General features: G+C 52.9%; 1 protein-coding gene across 1 annotated transcript in view; it reads left to right on the top strand.

The window, feature by feature from the left end:
* LOC147114705 (D-serine dehydratase) overlaps positions 1–22,148 on the top strand; it is a 144,483-nt gene that overhangs the window by 16,961 nt on the left and 105,374 nt on the right. Inside the window, 1 exon segment of the mRNA XM_085992108.1 lies at positions 8,311–8,591. Coding sequence (XP_085848234.1) covers positions 8,311–8,591 — 281 coding nt within the window.

The raw sequence follows: 22,148 nt of genomic DNA, 5'->3' as shown, positions 1-22,148 counted from the left end.
CCCCCGTACAGCTGAGCCACCTGTGGTGCCATAGAAACATAGAAGATAGGAGCAGGAGTAGGCCATTCGGCCCGTCGAGCCTGCTCCGCCATTCAATGCGATCATGGCTGATCATCCAAATTCAGTACCCTGTCCCTGCTTTCTCCCCATACCCCTTGATCCCTTTAGCCTTAAGAAATATATCCAACACCTTCTTGAATATATTTAATGAATTGGCCTCTACTGCCTTCTGTGGTAGAGAATTCCACATGTTCACCACTCTCTGGTTGAAGAAATTCCTCCTCATTTCTGTCCTAAATGGCTTACCCCTTATCCTTAGACTGTGACCCCTGGTTCTGGACTCCCCGAACATCGGGAACATCCTTCTTGCATCTAGTCTGTCCAGTCCTGTCAGAATTTTATATGTTTCAATGAGATCCCCTCTCATTCTTCTAAACTCCAGCGAGTATAAGCTCAATCGACCCAATCTCTCCTAATACGTCATTCCTGCCATCCCAGGTATCAGCCTGGTGAATCTTCGCTGAACTCCTTCCATGACAAGAACATCCTTCCTCAGATAAGGCGACCAAAACTGCACACAGTACTCAAGATGTGGTCTCACCAAGACCCTGTACAACTGCAGCAAGACACCCTTGTTCCTGTACTCAAACCCTCTCGCTACGAAGGCCAACATACCATTTGCCTTCTTAACCACCTGCTGCACCTGCATGCTTACCTTCAGCGGCTGGTGCACAAGGACACCCAGGTCTCAATGCACTTCCCCTTCTCCCAATCTATTGCCATTCAGATAATAATCTGCCTTCCTGTTTTTGCCACCAAAGTGGATAACCTCGCATTTATCCACATTATATTGCATCTGCCATGCTTCTGCCCAATCACCCAACCTGTCCAAATCATCCTGGAGTTTCTCAGCATCCTCCTCACAGCACACACGCCCACCCAGCTTTGTGTCATCGGCAAACTTGGAGATATTACATCTAGTTCCCTCATCTAGATCATTTATATATATTGTGAATAGCTGGGGTCCAAGGACTGATCCCTGCGGTACCCTACCAGTCACTGCCTGCCACTCGGAAAAAGACCCATTTATTCCAACTCTTTGCTTTCTGTCTGCCAACCAGTTCTCTATCCAAGTCAATACCTTGCCCCCAATCAAATGTGCCTTAACTTTACACGCTAATCTCTTATGCGGGACCTTATCGAAAGCCTTCTGAAAGTCCAAATACACCACATTCACTGGTTCTTCCTTATCTATTTTACCAGTTACATCCTCAAAACATTCCAATAGATTAGTCAAGCACGATTTACCTTTTGTAAATCCATGTTGACTTTGTCCGATCCTGTCACTGTTTTCCAAGTGCTCTGCTATTACATCTTTTATAATGGACTCTAGCATTTTCCCCACTACCGATGTCAGGCTTACTGGTCTGTAATTCCCTGTTTTCTCTCTACCACCTTTTTTGAATAGTGGGGTAACATTAGCTACCCTCCAATCCATGGGTACTGTTCCAGATTCCATCGAATGTTGGAAGATGACCAGCAATGCATCTACTATTTCTAGGGCCACTTCCTTAAGTACCCTAGGATGTAGATTATCAGGCCCTGGGGATTTATCGGCCTTCAATCCCGTCAATTTCCCTAACACCATTTCCTTAGAAATACTGATTTATTTCAGTTCCTCCCTTTCATCAGACCCTATATACTCCGACATCTCTCGGAGGTTATTTGTGTCCTCCTTTGTGAAGACAGAACCAAAATATGTATTTAGTTGGTTTGCCATTTCTTTGTTCCCCATTATAAATTCCCCTGATTCTGACTGCAAGGGACCTACGCTTGACTTCACCAATCTTTTTCTCTTCACATATCTATAAAAGCTTTTACAGTCAGTTTTTATGTTCCCTGAAAGCTTACTCTCATATTCTATTTTCCCCTTCTTAATTAATCCCTTTGTCCTCCTTTGTTGAATCCTAAACTGCTCCCAATCCTCAGGTTTACTGCTTTTTCTGGCCAATTTATATGTCCTCTCCTTGGATCTTATGCTATCCCTAATTTCCCTTGTTAGCCACGGTTGAGTCACCTTTTTTGTTTTATTTTTATGCCAAACTGGGATGAACAAATTCTGTAGTTCATCCATGCAGTCTTTGAATGTTTGCCATTGCCTATGCACCGTCAACCCTTTAAGTACCATTCCCCAATTCATCCTAGCCAACTCGTGCCTCATACCACCGTAGTTTCCTTTATTTAAATTGAGGACCCTAGTCTCTGAGTCAACTACTTCATTCTCCATCTTAATGAAGAATTCGATCATATTATGATCGCTCCGACCCAAGGGGCCTCGTAGAACAAGATTGCTAATTAATCCTTTCTCGTTACATAATACCCAGTCTAAGATGGTCTGATCTCTGGTTGGTTCCCCGACATATTGGTCCAGGAAACCATCCCGTAAACACTCCAGGAATTCCTCCTCCACAGTATTGTTACTAATTTGGTTAGCCCAATCTATATGTAGATTAAAGTCACCCATGATGACTGCTGTGCCCTTATTGCACGCTTCTCTAATTTCCCTTTTAATGCCATCCCCAACCTCTGCATTACTGTTTGGAGGTCTATATACCACTCCCACTAACTTTTTCTGCCCCTTGGTATTTCTCAGTTCTACCCATACAGATTCCACATCATCAGAGCTAATATCCTTCCTTACAATTGTGTTAATCCCTTGTTTAACCATCAATGATACCTCACCTCCCTTTCCTTTTTGCCTATCTTTTCTGAATATTGAATACCCCTGGATGTTGAGTTCCCAGCCTTGGCCACCCTGGAGCCATGTTTCCGTAATCCCAATCAAATCATATTCGTTTACCTCTATTTGCGCAGCCAATTCATCCACCTTATTACAAATGCTCCTCGCATTAAGACACAAAGCCTTCAGGCTTGTTTTTTTAACGCTCTTAGACCTATTAGAATTATTATTTACTGTGGCCATGTTTGATTTAAACCAGTGATTTCTCTGACTGCCACTTTTGTTTTTCTCCTTCCTATCTTTTGCTTTTATCCTTGTTTCCCTTTCCTCTGTCTCCCTGCTCAGGTTCCCAACCCCCTGCCATTTTAGTTTAAACCCTCCCCCAGAGCACTAGCAAACGCTCCTCATAGGACATCGGTCCCGGCCCTGCCCAGGTGCAAACCGTCCAGTTTGTACTGGTCCCACCTCCCCCAGAACCAGTTCCAATGTCCCAGGAATTTGAATCCCTCCCCCTTGCACCATTCCTCTAGCCACGTATTCATCTGAAATATCCTTCTATTTCTACTCTGACTAGCACGTGGCACTGGTAGCAATCCTGAGATTACTACCTTTGAGGTCCTATTTTTTAATTTACCTCCTAACTCCCTATATTCAGCTTTTAGGACCTCATCCCATTTTTTACCTATATCGTTGGTACCTGTATGCACCATGACAACTGGCTGTTCACCCTCCCCTTCCAAAATGTTCTGCAGCCGCTCTGAGACATCCTTGACCCTTGCACCAGGGAGGCAACACACCATCCTGGAGTCTCGTTTGCAGCCGTAGAAACGCCTATCTATTCCCCTTACAATAGAATCCCCTATTACTATAGCTCTACCCCTCTTTTTCCTCCCGTCCTGTGCAGCAGAGCCACCCCTGGTGCCAGGAAGTTGGCTGCTACTGCCTTCCTCTGATAAGCCATCCCCCCCAACAGTATTCAAAGTGGTATATCTGTTTTGAGAGGGGAATGTCCACAGGGGACTCCTGCACTACCTGCCTGCGCCTACTGCTCTGTCTGTTGGTCACCTCTTCCCTTTCTGCCTGTCCAACCTTTGCCTGCGGTGTGACCAACTGCTTAAATGTGATATCCACGCCGTCCTCAGCATCGCAAATGGTCCAGTATGTATCCAATCACAGCTCCAGCGCCGCAATGCGGTCTGCCAGTAGTTGTAGCTGGACACACTTCCTGCACACATGGTTGTCAGGGACATGGGAAGTGTCCCTGAGTTCCCACATAGCGCAGGAGGAGCATACCACGGGGCCAAGCTCTCCTGCCATGACTTACCCTTTAATTAATTCAAATTAAATTAAATCAAATCAATCCCACCAATTACACTACAGTTAAATGATATAATTAAGGGCCCTGGTTTACCAACAATCCCCGCTACACCACAGAGACCTTAAAAACTATAAACCAGAGAGTTAAATTTTAAAAAGAGAGAAATACTCACCAACCAATCACTTACCTGCTTTCTGGTGACGTCACACTTCGATTACTTTTTACTTCGCTCCCTCCCTCTGAGCTCGGAGATTGGAGATTAGTAAACCTACCTGGTCTCTGCCGCTCTTTTAAACCTCGCCGCCGGGTCTCCCGCAGGTCCGCCGCTCTCGCCGCTCTGAGGCCTACCTGGTCCTCGCCGCCGCTTTATAGCCTTGCCGCCGAGTCTCCCGCAGGTCTGCTGCTGCCGCCGCTCTGAGGCCTACCTGGTCCTCGCCGCTGCTTTATAGCCTCGCCGCCGAGTCTCCCGCAGGTCTGCCGCTGCCGCCGCTCTGAGGCCTACCCGGTCCTCGCCGCCGCTTTATAGCCTCGCCGCCGAGTCTCCCGCAGGTCCGCCGCTGCCACCGCTCTGAGGCCTACCTGGTCCTCGCCGCCGCTTTATAGCCTTGCCGCTGAGTCTCCCACCAGTCCGCCGCTGCCGCCGCGCTGAGACCTACCTGGTCCTCGCTGCCGCTTTATAGCCTCGCCGTCGAGTCTCCCGCAGGTCCGCCGCTGCCGCCGCTCTGACTTGCCGTTGACTTGTCTCTGGCTGTACTCCCCAGAGGAACCATCGCCCTCACCAGTACTCAGAACTGATTACTGTTTGGAGAGCGAGATGCACTCAGGGGACTCCTGCACTACCTGCCTGGTTGTCCTCTTCTGTCTGGCAGTCACCCATTCCCTCTCTGCCTGCGCACTCCTTATCTGTGGGGTGACCACCTCCTGAAACGTGCTATCCACGAAGCTCTCAGCCTCATGGATGAACCACAGTGACGCCAGCTGCCGCTCAAGCTCCGAAACCCGGCGCTCGAGCTCCTCCAGCTGACGACACCACCTGTACATGTGGTTGTCCAGGACACGGGAAGCGTCCTGGGTTTCCCACATGGCACAGGATGTGCATTCCGCGGAACTGAGCTGCCCTGCCATGCCTCTATGTATATAAAAGTAGCGCCCTGGCGAAGTTAGCGCCCCAAAGAGGGCGCGACCTAATTTTGCCCCCTAAGAGTCTTAAAAGTCGGGCCTACCTTTATCCCTGGCTGCTTCTCTTACTCTTAGTTAAAGTCTTTATTCACACGATTATCTATAGTTATATTAATTCATTTCTCTAGTTATGTTAGAGAGAATAAAACACGAATACTCACCCACCAATCACCTATCTGCAGTCCTGTGATGTCATTCCTTGCTTTTGCTGTTCTTTTGGAATTCGGCGGCCCTGCGCTCTCTATCCTGTGCTGCCGCCTCTGCTGCCCATTCCTGTCAGTCCGCTGTCCTCGGGCCCTGCGCTCTCTATCCTGTGCTGCTGCCTCTGCTGCCCATTCCTGTCAGTCCGCTGTCCTCGGGCCCTGCGCTCTCTATCCTGTGCTGCCGCCTCTGCTGCCCATTCCTGTCAGTCCGCTGTCCTCGGGCCCTGCGCTCTCTATCCTGTGCTGCCGCCTCTGCTGCCCATTCCTGTCAGTCCGCTGTCCTCAGGCCCTGCGCTCTCTATCCTGTGCTGCAGCCTCTGCTGCCCATTCCTGTCAGTCCGCTGTCCTCGGGCCCTGCGCTCTCTATCCTGTGCTGCAGCCTCTGCTGCCCATTCCTGTCAGTCCGCTGCCCTCAGGCCCTGCGCTCTCTATCCTGTGCTGCCGCCTCTGCTGCCCATTCCTGTCAGTCCGCTGTTCTCGGGCCCTGCGCTCTCTATCCTGTGTTGCCGCCTCTGCTGCCCATTCCTGTCAGTCCACTGTCTCAGGCCCTGCGCTCTCTATCCTGTGCTGCCGCCTCTGCTGCCCATTCCTGTCAGTCCGCTGTCCTCAGGCCCTGCGCTCTCTATCCTGTGCTGCAGCCTCTGCTGCCCATTCCTGTCAGTCCGCTGCCCTCAGGCCCTGCGCTCTCTATCCTGTGCTGCCGCCTCTGCTGCCCATTCCTGTCAGTCCGCTGTCCTCGGGCCCTGCGCTCTCTATCCTGTGCTGCCGCCTCTGCTGCCCATTCCTGTCAGTCCGCTGTTCTCGGGCCCTGCGCTCTCTATCCTGTGCTGCCGCCTCTGCTGCCCATTCCTGTCAGTCCGCTGTCCTCGGGCCCTGCGCTCTCTATCCTGTGCTGCAGCCTCTGCTGCCCATTCCTGTCAGTCCGCTGTCCTCGGGCCCTGCGCTCTCTATCCTGTGCTGCAGCCTCTGCTGCCCATTCCTGTCAGTCCGCTGTCCTCGGGCCCTGCGCTCTCTATCCTGTGCTGCAGCCTCTGCTGCCCATTCCTGTCAGTCCGCTGTCCTCGGGCCCTGCGCTCTCTATCCTGTGCTGCAGCCTCTGCTGCCCATTCCTGTCAGTCCGCTGTCCTCGGGCCCTGCGCTCTCTATCCTGTGCTGCAGCCTCTGCTGCCCATTCCTGTCAGTCCGCTGTCCTCGGGCCCTGCGCTCTCTATCCTGTGCTGCAGCCTCTGCTGCCCACTCCTGTCAGTCCGCTGTCCTCGGGCCCTGCGCTCTCTATCCTGTGCTGCAACCTCTGCTGCCCATTCCTGTCAGTCCGCTGTCCTCGGGCCCTGCGCTCTCTATCCTGTGCTGCCGCCTCTGCTGCCCATTCCTGTCAGTCCGCTGTCCTCGGGCCCTGCGCTCTCTATCCTGTGCTGCCGCCTCTGCTGCCCATTCCTGTCAGTCCGCTGCCCTCAGGCCCTGCGCTCTCTATCCTGTGCTGCAGCCTCTGCTGCCCATTCCTGTCAGTCCGATGTCCTCGGGCCCTGCGCTTTCTATACTGTGCTGCAGCCCCCGCTGCCCATTCCTGTCAGTCTGATGTCCTCGGGCTCTGCGCTTTCTATCCTGTGCTGCAGCCTCTGCTGCCCATTCCTGTCAGTCCGCTGTCCTCGGGCCCTGCGCTCTCTATCCTGTGCTGCAGCCTCTGCTGCCCATTCCTGTCAGTCCGATGTCCTCGGGCCCTGCGCTCTCTATCCTGTGCTGCCGCCTCTATTGCCGATTCCTTTCAGGTCCACTGTCTCAGGCCCCGCGCTCTCTATTCCTTGTTGCCGCCTCTATTGCCGATTCCTTTCAGGGAAAGAATTTCTTAGAGCCCCGAGTTTAACCCAGCCCACCCAGTGGAAATGGTGTGAATGGGGCAGGGGGCGGTTAAATGGTTGCCGGGCGGAAACCGTTACGTACCTGCTATTTTAATTGTTGGACCTCTTACAGCATCGAGGCCACCCGTTGCAGGCACGCCCCTCTACTTAAAATGTAAAAGTCACGGCCTGATGATGTCATTGGCACTGCAATGTGGTTTTTGCTTAAAATTGGCGGCAGGGCGGGGGGGCGGGTGCACGGGGTCTAACCCGGCAGCAGGACCTGGAGAGAGCAGAAGAGGCCAAGGTAAATGTTTAAATTGGCCTTTTCTGCAGATTCCTCGTGGGTCAGGAGAAGCTGAAGAGCTCCTGCCGGACCCTGCAAGGAATACTTGGGCCTCCCCTGCCCCGTCCTTTTTCAGCACCGGCATTGTCTGTGGAACCCCCCCCCCCACCTCCCCACCTCCCACCCTTCCCCCCAGAATTAACTTCATGTCGGTGACCATTCCCTTGGGTCCCTGGCACCCTGGAGCTCCCGACCCGATTTCTGCTCCCGCCTGTCGGCCCTGATCTCACTGCGCTGCAGTATTCAAATGAGGCTTGGAGTTAGAATGGCCCAGGCCTCAGGCTGAACTCACCATGGGGATTTCCGTCCCACCCCCTGCCTGTAACAAATGCGCTCCGAGTTGAAATTGATGATAAAAGAGAGTCAGGATAGATTTATGAAGGGTAGGTCATGTCTGACAAATCTAATTGCATTTTTTGAGACGGTCACTAACATGGTGGACAGAGGTATGATATGGATGTTGTCTATATGGACTTCCAGAAGGCATTTGATCAGGTTCCGCATAAGAGATTATTAGCAAAAATGAAAGTGCACGGAATTGCAGGTAACCTTGTGACCGAGATTGATAATTAGTTGAGAAGTGGGAAAAAGAGAGTAGGGATAAAGGGAAGGTATTCTGATTGGCGGGATGCGTCCACACTGTATTAGTCCTGACACGAAGCTTGCGGTTTCTTTTTTTCCGATCTCAGGGAGTGTGCGGATATTATGACCGGCGGCTCTCGGAGGTGCATCGTAGTCTCCACACTGGCCGAAGCTCGCTTCTACGCTGACCACGGCTTCGATGATATCCTGTACGCCTATCCACTTCCTTTCGACAAGGTGGGCGCCTGAGCTGAGCTGGCGGAACGCCTGGAGATGTTCCACGTGCTAGTGGACAGCGAGGTGGCGCTGGCGGAGCTCACGAAGAGGCGGCTGAGAGATGGGAAGTCATGGCTGGTGTGGCTCAAGGTGGACTGCAACAATGGAAGAGGTAAAATGGCTTGGTATGATACATGCACTGGGAAAGAAAGAAAGAAATTACATTTCTATAGCGCCTTTCACAATCAAAGTACTTCACAGCCAATTGAATACTTTTGAAGTGTAGTCACTGTTTTAATGTGGGAAATGCAGCAGTCAATTTGCACACAGCAAGGTTCCACTATGAGATAATGACCATATAAGCTGATTCTTTAACAATGTTGGTTGAGGGATAAATATTGGCCAGGACCTCGGGGAGAACACCCCTGCCTTTCTTAAATTAGTGCCATAGAATCTTTTACATCCACTTGAGAGAGCAGACAGGACCTTGGTTTAATGTCTCATTCGAAGAATGGCCCCTCCGACAGTGCAGCACTCCCTCAATACTGCACTGGAGTGTCAACTTGGCTCATGTGGGGCTTGAACCCATAACTTTCCGACTCAGAGGTGAGAGTGCTACTACTGAGGCACAGCTGACACCAGTAGCACGGTAGGTGTGCTACTGAGCCACATGGATCACTAGGTCCCAGGTTCGATTCTTGATCTGCGTTGAATGAGCTGATCTGAACTGGAGTAACGTTTGAGATATTTCCTGTAGTGAAGTGAAGACTTTTGCTGATAGAATTTTCTTTAGTTTGTAAATCTCTGGCTCCTGCTCTGCAGAAGAGGCCACATTATTCTTGAAGAGAGAAATCAGCAGGAAAAGGCTGGCTTTTTTTCTCATTTTTAGAGAGATGGGCTTCCATTGGAATCAGGGTACTAGAGGGATGGGATTCTATGGAAGAATCAGGGTACTAGAGCAATGTGGTAGTGCGTTCAAGCCCTACTCCAGAGACTTGAGTACATAATTCAGGCTCATACTTCAGTGCAGTACTGAGGGAGTTGCCGTCTTTCCAATGAGACATTAAACTGAGGCCCCATCTTCCCCCTCAGGTGGATATAAGATTCCATGGCACTATTCGAAGAAGAGTAGGGGAGTTGTCTTGACCAACATTTGTCAGTGTCAGCTGTGGCTCAGTGGTAGCATTCTTGCCTCTGAGACAGAGGTTGTGCGTTCAAGTCCCACTCCAGAGACTTGTGCACAAAAATCTAGGCTGACACTCCTGTGCAGCCCTGAGGGAGTGCTGCACTGTTGGAGGTGCTGTCTTTCAGATGAAACGGTAAAACCGAGGCCCCGCCTGCTCTCTCAGGTGGATGTAAAAGATCCCATGGCACTATTTCGAAGAAGGTCGTGTCTATTTGCAACACCAAATTTCTGATTGGTCCCCTTGGGGAACAAGACACACCTAACAGTTTGACTGGAATTTGATCCTGCTTGCTGGAGTACTCAAGATCTTTGCAATGTGTAATTTGATCTATTCATTGTGACAGCCAGGCTGCAGAGCCCACAGTGCTAACACTACTGCTTTCAGAAAACAGACAGGGCTCACCCTCCTGAGTTAGGAGCGCTCATGCTGCCGAGATCAGATAGGAAGGGGTGAGGCCATGGAGGGGTTTTAACATGAGGCAGAGAATTTTAAAAATACAAAAAATAATAAAGAGGGAGAAAATAGCTTATGAGAGTAAACTAGCAAGGAATATAAAAACTGACAGTAAGAGCTTCTACAAGTATATAAAAAGGAAGAGAGTAGCTAAAATAAATGTTGGTCCCTTAGAGGACGAGACTGGGGAAATAATAATGGGAAACAAGGAAATGGCAGGGGCATTGAACAAATATTTTGTATCTGTCTTCATAGTAGAGGAGACTAAAAACATTCCAGTAATAGTAGAAAATCAAGGGGCAAAAGGGAGGGAGGAACTTAAAACAATCACTGTCACTAGAGAAAAAGTACTAGGCAAACTTATGGGTCTAAAGGCTGACAAGTCCCCTGGACCTGATGGCCTGCATCCTAGGGTCTTAAAAGAAGTGGCTGCAGAGATAGTGGATGCATTGGTTGTAATCTTCCAAAATTCCCTTGACTCTGGAAAAGTCTCTGCGGATTGGAAAACCTCAAATGTAACACCCTTATTCAAAAAAGGAGGGAGACAGAAAGCAGGAAACCTTAGGCCAGTTAGCATAACATCTGTCATTGGCAAAATGCTCGAATCAATTATTAAGGAAGTACAGGTAGACTATCCTTTATCTGCACTTCCGAAAACCGAAAACCTCTAAAAACCGAAAGTTTTTTCGTGGAGCGTAAGTCGTGCGCACGACATGACCCGAGTGGCGCCAAACATGACAGGAGTGGTCCGGGAGCTCTGCCTTTCCTTGTGAGCAGGGCAGAGGGTCACAGAGTTCCCTCCTGGGTAGCAGATTGCAGGCCGAGCCGGGCAGTGTGAAGGAGGTACCGGGAGAGTGAACCCAACAATACAGCGGCCCGTCTGGTAGCTGCAGCGGCCCGTCCGATAGTCTTTTCTTCCCCCCCCCCCCCGACCTGATTTGCGGGCCAGCTTAGTGTAGGAGTCAGCCGATATCCGGCTTTCCCACAACTGACGGCAGCAGTCGAGCTCCAGACCCCCGCTAAGTCAAGGAATTCAGATACGGAGCAGGGGGAGCCAGAAACCTCGATCTAACGGCAGAAATCAGCAGCCATTTTGTTAGGTTTTTTTATCTTCCCCTAGCATTTTTTTTAAACAGTCAGGCTGTGGAAAGAGTCTCTGTAGCTTAGCAACAGCTTCAGAGATGCTTCCAAGGCAGGGCCTGAGTGTTTACAAGCTGTTGCTAAGCAACAGTGTTTGTTGGCAGATACGGAGATGAAAACCTTCTGAAATCCGAAAAATTTCGAAAACCGAAACACAGCTGGTCCCAAGATTTTTGGATAAAGGATAGTCTACCTGTAGTAGCAGGTCATTTTGAAAATCATAATACAATCAAACAGAGTCAACATGGTTTTATGAAAGGGAAATCGTGTTTGCCAAATCTATTAGAGTTCTTTATGGATGTAACGAGCAGGGTGGATAAAGGGGAACCAGTAGATGTAGTGTATTTGGATTTCCAAAAGGCATTCGATAAGGTGCCACATAAAAGGTTACTGCATAAGATAAGAGCTCACGGTGTTGGGGGTAATATATTAGCATGGATAGAGAATTGGCTAACTAACAGAAAACAGAGAGTCGGGATAAATGGGTCATTTTCAGGTTGGCAAACTGTAACTAGTGGGGTGCCACAGGGAGCAATGCTGGGGCCTCAACCATTTACAATCTATATTGATGAAGGAAGCGAGTGTATTGTAGCCAAATTTGCGGACGATACAAAGATAGGTGGGAAAGCAAGTTGTGAGGAGGACACAAATAGTCTGCAAAGGAATATAGATAGGTTAAGTGAGTGGGCAAAAATTTGGCAGATGGAGTATAATATGGGAAAATGTGAGGTTATCCACTTTGGTAGGAAGAATAGAAAAACAAAATATGATTTAAATGTAGGGAGACTACAGAATGCTACGGTACAGAAGGATCTGGGTGGCCTCGTACATGAAACACAATGGGGGAGAAATTCGGTTGGTTGCGCCAGCGATTAGCGTCTAAAGAGCCCAAGATTTGGGGCGTTACCCAATTTTCGGGCGGGCGCAGTGAACCCAGCGCTTCCTGCCATATTGAGTAGCCTTTTAGCGCCGGTGCTAACTCTTTGCGCCCGCTCGCGGGCGCAGGCAGATCATGACGTCATTTCATTGTGCAACGCCTTTTTGGCGCCCCGGATGGGAAATTCAGTGGCGCCCCCCTCCGTTCTGCCTGGCGCTATTAGTGACAGTTGGATGGAACGTTACCAGGTCCTTCTCGGACTCAGGGGGCGCTCTTTAAAGGGGACAGCACTAGTATAAAAGCGGCAGCCATTTGGGCTGGCCATCCTGCTCGCTGCTGGAGAGAGTTGCAGACCTTCAGTTGCAGAGAGTTCTTCTCATTGAGCCAGCGGAGCCTTGGGACCTTCAGCCCTGTCCAGAACAGTTTGATCGTGAGAGATTACTGCGTCTTACTCGTCTGACATAATAATGGGAGCAGCTTTGGAGGGGAACGTCATCCTGGCTGAACAACTGGCAAGGGCACTGAGACGGAGGGAGAGAGGGCCGGGATTGGCCAGAAGGAGGAGGGGCAATGGACGTTGCCAAATCCGACCATACGCTGCCAGGGTTTTCAGGCAGCAGGTCTCATACCTTACCATGTCGGAGGAGCAGTGTCTGCGAAGGCTCAGATTCGGTAAGGATGTTGTGACTGAGCTGTGCCACCTGCTTGCTGAGGATCTGCAGCCGCGGCTATGGTGCAGGACCTCTCTGTTGGTGGCCGTCAAAGTGACTGTTGCCCTCAACTTTTTCGCCAGAGGCTCATTTCAGGCAGCAACTGGGGACATATCAAATATTTCTCAATTTGCGGTGCATTGCTGCATCCGGCAAGTGACAGCTGCCCTCTATAGAAGGAGGCGCGAATTAATCACCTTCCCTGTGACCCTGGAGAAGCAGGGGGAGCGCGTGCAGGGCTTCACGGCTATTGCGGACTTCCCCATGGTGCAGGGGGCCATTGATTGCACACACGTGGCTTTGCGGGTGCCATTACAGAATCCTGAGGAGTTCCGCAACCGCAAGGGGTTCCACTCCCTCAATGTGCAGCTGGTCTGTGATCACCAGCAGATGATCATGGCGGTCAACGCACAATTCCCTGGCAGCAGCCACGACGCCTTCATCCTGCGGCAGACCTCAGTGGCTGACCTTTTTGAGGCCCCGGCTCACCCACGAGGCTGGCTTCTTGGCGACAAGGGCTATCCTCTCTGCCCATGGCTCATGACCCCGCTCCTTTTGCCCAGCACCCCGGCAGAATAGCATTACAACAACAGCCATCAGGCCACCAGGAACATTGTGGAGCACACAATTGGTGTGCTGAAGCAGCGTTTCCGTTGTCTCGACCATTCGGGGGGCGCCCTACAGTACTCGCCGGAGCATGTGGCGCGCATCGTTGTTGTCTGCTGCATGCTCCACAACCTGGCCATTCGACGCACCCAGCCAATGCCAGCCGACCCTCAAGGTCCAGCAGAGCAGGCGGACGAGGAGGAGGTGGAGGAGGAGGAGGAGGAGGAAGATGGGAGGGCCGTTCGTCAGAGGCTCATAAGGACTCGGTTCTAGGCCCCTCTGACGGAATGCTGGCTATGATTGGAACAGCGCCCTTCGGTTCGCAGTAAGCCTATGAAGGCCACCATGATTGTAAATAGTCTACAGCTCCATTGTAAATAAAAAAAAATCTTTATTTTCCAAAAAGTGCTTCCTTCCAGCATGACAATGTAATGGCAACAGAAAGCATAACTAACAAACTAACAGATAACTGTCTGGCAAACCGGCGAGACTAACCAAAACATAACAAACAAACACAGCAGGTGTGGACGGCCTTGAATTCGAAAAAAGAGACGTCTTAGCACCTCCCTCTACTGTTGACCCCTTGATGGAGACCGACTTCTCTTACGAGGTCGGCCCCTTCCCTCCCTGCAGCTCCTCCGTAATTGGACCCCAGTGGCTGCGTCAAGGCCGGGGGACGCCTGCTGAGTGTCTGGAAGCGCTGAAGCCCCTGAGGGACGGCCTGGACGACCTCTAGGCTTGGAGGGCCCGCAAGCTGGCTGCTCCAACTGGGCATGGCTGGAAGCAGTCTGCCATGCAGGTGGTGGCAGCTGCACTGCTGACGTTCCAGCGGTGGCATCAGGAATGCTCACATGCCGAGAGAGGACACCTGCACCGTGGTCGGCCGACACACTGGCACTCTGACGGGGCCGCACCGGATCATCCGCCACAATCGACTGCTGCACAGATTCATGGCCTGCTGTGGTGCTGCAAGGGCCTGGGGTGATCCTGCCTGATGCAGCTAGGGTGGCAGCAGTGAGTGTTGGCGTGGCCTCAATTTGCGTGTGGACGAGGCCAGCAAGTGACTGCGTGGCAGCAGTGAGGACCTGCGTGGCAGGTGCCAGTGCTTCGGAGAAGCCCTGGACAGTCATTTCCACTGCTTCGGACAAGGCCGGAACAGCCCTTTCCACTGCTTCAGACAAGGCCGGAACAGTCCTTTCCACTGCCTCGGACAAGCCCTGGACAGACCTTTCCATTGCTGCCCCGAAGCCCTGGACAGACTTTTCCATTGCTGCCCCAAAGTCCAGCACACTCTTTGCCAGTGTGTCGATCGACTCAGGCATCCTCCCCACTGCAGCCATAAGCTCAGTGTGCCTGAGCCGGGCCTGGGCGCTCATATTGGCAAGGCTACGCACTTCCTCTGCACTCTGTGCAGCAGTCATCGTGTAGCCTGTAGCCATAAAGTCAGGTGCAAATGGAGGGATGCCGAAGTTTGCATAAACACCACTCACCCTCACGACCCGCGTGAGGTTGTTGAATTTCTTCCTGCACTGCACAGGGCTCCTGGTCACCATGCTGCTGGAGTTGACCCTCTGAGAAACATCCCTCCAAGCTCGTCGGTAGTCCTTATGATTAGGCCTCCTGCCATTGTCGGGGTAGAGTACATCTCGCCGGCGCTCCACTGCGGCTAGCAATTCCTCCAGAGCCTCATTGGTGAAGCGCTCTGCTCTCTGCCTCATCCTCTCCAAGTTTTTTGCGCCAGAGAAGGGCCTGCTCCGATTTTCAGGCCTACAAGGCGCAGAGTGTGGATGCTGGAGCTGCCTGACCCACCCCTTTAAGAGCTGGCCGGTGCCTGGAAGTCTCGTGGTCATCGGTAATTGAGAGCACCTGCGCTCTGCCCGCCCACCCCGATATTGGGTTGCGCCGGCATGTTAGCACCTTAGGAGCCCCGTGTAGCGCCTGAACTCGCGCCTCAATCACCTTTAGGGGCGCTGCAACCCAATATCGCGCGAGGTGGCGATAAGTTGCGTCTGGCTATAAAATTTGCGCAGCGCCAATTCTAACGCCCCAAGCAGGGCTATACCCAATTTCTAGGCCAATACGTTAGCATGCAGGTACAGCAAGTAATTAGGAAGGCAAATGAAATGTTGGCCTTTATTGCAAGGGGGATAGAGTATAAAAGTAGGGAAGTCTTGCTACAACTGTACAGGGCGTTGGTGAGACCACACCTGGAGTACTGCGTACAGTTTTGGTCTCCTTATTTAAGGAGAGATATACTTGCATTGGAAGCAGTTCAGAGAAGGTTCACTAGGTTGATTGCTGAGATCACTTGAGAGGGCGCAGAGGAGATTTACCAGAATGGTTCCGGGAATGGGGGATCTTAGCTACAAAAACAGGTTGGAGAAGCTGGATTTGTTTTCATTAGAGCAAAGGAGGTTGAGGGGTGATTTGATAGAGGTGTACAAGATTATGACGGGTTTGGATAGGCTAGACCGGGAAAGGCTGTTACCACTAGTTGATGGTACAAGGACTAGGGGACACAGATTTAAGGTTTTGGGCAAGAGATACAGGGGGATGTGAGGAAAAACTTTTTTACACAGCGAGTGGTGATGACCTGGAACTCGCTGCCGATGGAAGTGGTGGAAGTGGAGACACTCAGGCCTAGAAATTCAGTTGGGCCCCGTTTGGGGCGCCAAGCTCGCCTGGGCGCCGGAATTACCGCTGCGAGCGGAGCCACTAGCACCATCCCGATATTCAGTTTCAGCGCCCCAAACGGAAGCGGGCCGCTACTCGAGGCTCCCCGCGTCCCGCTTGGGGCGCTGAAACTGATTATCGCAGCGCAACGTGCCGCAGCGCCACACGCTGCGGCACGGCACGCTGCGGTACTGCAGGCCTTCCTCCCACTGTTAAGGGGGAGGTGCCTGCAACAGTGCGAACCCCGCTCGCGAGTGCCGGCAAATGAGCCCGGCACCAAGGAGAAGTGCCGGGCTCTCGGGAAACAGCCGGCAATGCCGCGGGGGGGGGGTTTAGGAGGCCGGGGACGGAGGTGCTGGCAGGCGGCCGCCGAAAACGCGGCCGCCCCGCACCTCCACCTTAATTTGCGCCACTACCGCCACAGGTAGGCCCTGTGAACCGGTCGCGATTTGCGACCGGCGTTAACGAGGCGGGCGCGACCAAATATGGTGATCGGGGCGGGAGCGGGGCGCTGCGCACACCGATGACGTCATTGGTGGCGGCGCAGCGCTACAGGCTAACGCCGCCATTAGCGCCCCGCTAAATATCGCGGGAGGTGTGGCCAGTGGCGCTAAAGCCACTGAGTGCCCTCTTTGGGTGCTAACTGGTGGCGCAGCCCACTGAATTTCTAGGCCTCAATGTTTTCAAGGGGAGACAGGATAGGCACTTGAGGCAAATAAACTTGCAGGGCTGCGGGGATAGAGCGGGGGAATGGGACTGACTGGATTGCTCTACAGAGAGCCGGCACGGACTAGCTGGGCCGAATGGCCTCCTTCTGTGCTGTTATGATTCTATGACACTATGGCCTAGAAATTCGGTGGGCTGCGCCACCAGTTAGCGCCTAAAGAGGGCACTCAGTGGCTTTAGCGTCACTGGCCATGCCTCCCGCGATATTTAGCAGGGCGCTAATGGCGGCGTTAGCCTGTAGCGCTGCGCCACCACCAATGATGTCATCGGTATGCGCAGCGCCCCGCTCCCGCCCCGATCGCGATATTTAGTCGCGCCCCCCGCTGTAACGCCAGTCACAAATTGTGACCAGTTCACGGGGCCTACCTGTGGCGGTAGTGGTGCAAATTAAGGTGGAGGTGCAGGGCGGCCATTTTTTTCAGTGGCTGCCTGCCAGTACCTCTGCGCGCCACCGTCCCCGGCCTCCTGATCCTCCCCCCGGGCAGTGCCGGCTGTGTCCCGAGAGCCCGGCACTTCTCCTCGGTGCCGGGCTCTTTTGCCGGCACTCGCGATCGGTCATTGTGCTGGTGCAGGCCCCTCCCCCTTAAGAAGGGGAGGAAGGCCTGCAGTACCGCAGCGCGCCATGCCGCAGCATGTGGCGCTGCGGCACGGTGCGCTGCGATATTCAGTTTCAGCGCCCCAAGAGGGACGCGGGGCACCTCGAGCAGCGCCCCGCATCCCTCTTGGGGCGCTTTAACTGAATTTCTGGCGGGCGCAAGCGGCTCTGTTCGCAGCGTTAATTCCGGCACCCAGGCGAGCTTGGGGCGCCACCGAATTTCTAGGCCTATGACTCCACCTATGAAAGGGTTGTCTTATGAGGAAACGTTGAGCAGGTTGGGCCTATACTCATTGGTGTTTAGATGACTGAGAGGTGATCTTATTGAAATATAAGATTCTGATGGGGCTTGACAGGGTAGATGCTGAGAGGATGTTTCCCCTCGTGGGGGAATCTAGAACTAGGGGGCATAGTTTCAGAGTAAGGGGTCGCCCGTTTAAGACGGAGATGAGGAGGAATTTCTTCTCTCAGAGAGTCGTAAATCCCTGGAATTCTCTACCCCAGAGAGCTGTGGAGGCGGAGTCACTGAATATATTCAAGGCGGAGAGAGACACATATTTGAACTACAGGGGAGTCAAGGGTTATGGGGAACAGGCAGGAAAGTGGAGTTGAGGCCAAGATCAGATCAGCCCCGATCTTATTGAATGGCGGAGCAGGCTCGAGGGGCCGAATGGCCTACTCCTGCTCCTATTTCTTATGTTCTTATTGTTGTTCTTATGAGCTGAGGCAGGGCGGAGTTGGGCGATGTTCCTGAGGTGGAAATAGGCGGTCTTAGCGATGGCGCGGGTATGTGGTCAGAAGCTCATTTTGGGGTCAAATATGACACCAAGGTTTGGAACAGGCTGGTTCAGCCTCGGACAATTGCCAGGTAGAGGGATGGAGTCAGTGCTAGGGAACGGAGTTTGTGGCGGGGACCAAAGTCAATGGCGGAAACTTGATTGGAGGGATTCAAACATGGAGTTCTGGGAATGATGGGCAAAAATTTGGGAGGCGACAACATGGATGACTTTGAAGAGAAATAGGAGGTTGGAGGTGGAGAGGTAGTTTGCAAGGACAGAGGGGTTTTCTGAAGAGAGGGGTGATGACGGCAGATTTTAAGGAGAGGGGGACAGTACCTGAGGAGAGAGAACTATTACCAATATCAGCTAACATGGAAGCCAGGAACGGAAGTTGGGTGGTCAGCAGTTTAGTGTTCAGGTCAGCAGGATAGATTTTGAAGGGTGAGTTACAGTACTAGAGGGATGGACTTCGTTGAGAGATTTATGGTAGTGGAGGGATAGGTTTTGATGGGTCTGTTAGGGTACTGGAGTGATGGGTTTCGATGGGAGTGTTAGGGTAGTAGAGGGATAGGTTTAGATGGGTCTGTTAGGGTACTGGAGTGATGGGCTTCGATGGGAGTGTTAGGGTAGTAGAGGGATAGGTTTTGATGGGTCTGTTAGGTGTGGTAAACCACTTTTATCGTTACACTATAGTTATCACTGTTGTATTGTTATCACCGTTATCACTGTTGTATCACGATACGAGGTCGCCTCTTGTCGCGCTGTTATACCTGGGCTGACCACCTCCGACTCCGCCCATGGCTCCACCTACCTGCCCAGGTATAAAGGTAGTCGACTGGCTGGTATTCCTCCTTGTTGGACCCGATCACCCACGAGGGTGGGCTCTGTTATTTAGTCAATAAAAACCTTTAGTTACGTTCCTAACTCGTCGCTTTTTATTGGACGAATTGATAGGTATATCAATTTTATTGACTAAATTTTAAAGATGTCTACTACTGGCCAGCCAGAAGCCCTCCCAGAAGCACAGCCACACCAGCCGGCTTGGCTGCAAGCCCTCAAACCACCGTACCTGGATCTAAACCCACAGGCAGCAAACGCAGCCCTCAACTTCAAACACTGGCTGGACTGCTTCGAATCCTACCTGGAAGAATCCGGCGCCCCGCAGAGATCCAAACTAAGACTTCTGAACGCCCAAGCGAGCCCGAGAGTATACGCACTCATACAGGACACGACTACGTACGAGGCCGCTATCAACCTACTGAAACAGCAGTACCGCAGCCCGGTAAATTACATGTACACCAGGCACCTCCTAAGATCCCGCCCGCAACAGCCAGGAGAGTCTGTAGCTGAATTTTTACGGGCGCTAAGAGCACTCGGCAGGAACTGTGACTTTAAGGCGGTGACGGCTGTTGAAAATACGGAAGATAATATCCGCGATGCCTTTGTGAAAGGCCTACGGTCCGACTACTCACGGCAAAGACTGCTTGAAGCTAAAGACCTCGACCTGGACAAAGCTGAAGCCCTCGCTCTCTCCCTGGAGGTGGCCCATCAGGACCAGGAGGCGTTTTCCAGGTACTGCTCGCGACCCTGGGACTCGGGCCCGACCCCTACCGCAATACCCTTCGCAGCGCCGCCCCCGGGACCTACCTCAGCGTCGGCGTCCCGGACCCGACCGGGCCCGCCACCCCCGGTACCGGCTCCGACATCGGGCACCCGCGATCGGGCCGCCGGCTGCTTCTTTTGCGGCCAGGAGAAGCACCCGAGGTCGCGCTGCCCAGCCAGGAACTCTACCTGCACAACCTGCAGGAAGAAAGGCCATTTCTCTAAGGCCTGCAGGAGCGGATCTTCAGAGGCCAGCAGTGCCTCATGCGAACTGTGGGGGCGGCCATCTTCTTTCTCGGCAACTGAGGCCAGTATCCCCACACGTGAGTCATGGGGGCGGCCATCTTTGATCAAGGCAACCGACCCCAATAGTGCCTCATGTGAGTTATGGGGGCAGCCATCTTCTCCGCCATTTTGTCCTACCTCGTGGGAGACGCCATTTTACCCACCACGCCCGACTGCCACCGGGCCCCCGGACCCGACGACCGCCTCGCCTGCAGACGACAACGACTCGCTTACCTACACGCTAGCCTCCGTCACTCTGGATCAAGCCCGCCCACACCACCTGTCCAAGTCGATGATGGACATCAAAGTAAACGGCCACGCCACGACCTGCCTGTTCGACAGCGGAAGCACGGAGAGCTTCATCCACCCAGACACGGTGAGCCACTACTCCCTCCCTGTCCTGCCAACGCGCAACCGAATCTCGATGGCATCGAGGTCCCACGCCACGGACATTAGCGGCTACTGTGCTGTGACCTTGTCGGTTAAGGGTACAGAGTATAAAAACTTTAAACTCCTCGTCCTCCCCCAGCTCTGCGCTGCCGTCCTACTAGGGCTGGACTTCCAATCCCACCTCCAAAGTGTAACCCTAGCATACGGTGGACCCCTCCCCCCACTCACAGTCGACAACCAGCGAAGGTTAAACCGCCCACCGCGTAACACCTGCAGCCTATCCACCCTCAAGGTGCCGCCACCTTCCCTGTTCGCTAACCTCACCCCCGACTGCAAACCCGTCGCTACCAAGAGCAGGCGGTACAGCGCTGGGGACAGAGCTTTCATTAGCTCTGAGGTGCAGCGTCTCCTGAAGGAGGGCATCATCGAGGGGAGCAACAGCCCCTGGCGTGCCCAGGTCGTGGTCGTTAAGACCGGCGATAAAAATCGCCTGGTCATCGACTACAGCCAGACCATAAACAGATACACCCAGCTGGACGCATACCCCCTTCCCCGCATATCTGACATGGTCAATCAGATTGCACAATACCGCGTATTCTCGACCATCGACCTTAAGTCGGCCTACCACCAACTCCCTATCCACCCCGAGGACCGCCAGTACACCGCCTTCGAGGCGAATGGGCGCCTATACCACTTCCTTAGGGTCCCCTTCGGTGTCACCAACGGGGTCTCGGTCTTCCAAAGGGAGATGGACCGGATGGTTGACCAGAACGGACTGCAGGCCACATTCCCCTACCTAGATAACGTCACCATCTGCGGCCGCGACCGGCAGGACCACGACGTGAATCTGGAGAAATTCCTCCGTACAGCCCAACGGCTGAACCTCACCTACAATAAGGAGAAATGTGTGTTTAACACCTCGCGCCTTGCCATCCTTGGCTGTGTAGTAGAGAACGGACTCATCGGCCCCGACCCCGAAAGAATGCGCCCCCTCATGGAGCTACCCCTCCCCCACTGCCCTAAGGCACTTAAGAGAACCCTGGGGCTCTTCGCCTACTATGCCCAATGGGTGCCCAATTATGCGGACAAAGCCAGACCCCTCATGAAGTCCACATCCTTCCCCCTTACGGAGGAAGCGTGCGCAGCCTTCTCCCTCATTAAGGGAGACATTGCCAAGGCCACTATGCACGCAGTGGATGAGTCCATCCCCTTCCAAGTCGAGAGCGATGCATCCGACTTCGCCCTAGCCGCCACCCTTAACCAGGAGGGGAGACCGGTGGCCTTCTTCTCAAGGACCCTACAGGGCCCTGAGATCCGACACTCGTCGGTCGAGAAGGAGGCCCAGGCGATTGTGGAGGCGGTACGACGCTGGAGGCACTACCTGGCAGGCAAACGATTTACCCTCCTTACCGACCAACGTTCGGTCGCTTTTATGTTTAATAACAAGCTGAGGGGCAAAATCAAGAATGACAAGATCTTGAGGTGGAGAATCGAGCTCTCCACCTACGATTATGATATCTTGTACCGGCCAGGTAAGCTGAACGAACCCCCCGATGCTCTGTCACGAATTACATGCGCCAGCGCGCAAAGTGATAGACTTCAGACCCTCCACAACGACCTCTGCCACCCCGGGGTCACCAGACTTTACCACTTCATTAAGGCCCGCAACCTGCCCTACTCCATCGAGGAGGTCAGGACCATAACCA

The sequence above is a fragment of the Somniosus microcephalus genome, chromosome 7 (genome assembly GCF_052327205.1).
Source record: "Somniosus microcephalus isolate GS21.2 chromosome 7, FLI_Smic_1.0, whole genome shotgun sequence".
In the NCBI taxonomy this organism is placed as follows: Eukaryota; Metazoa; Chordata; class Chondrichthyes; order Squaliformes; family Somniosidae; genus Somniosus; species Somniosus microcephalus.
Note: the sequence above shows the minus strand (reverse complement) of the source record. Positions and strands in the feature narration are given on the sequence as shown.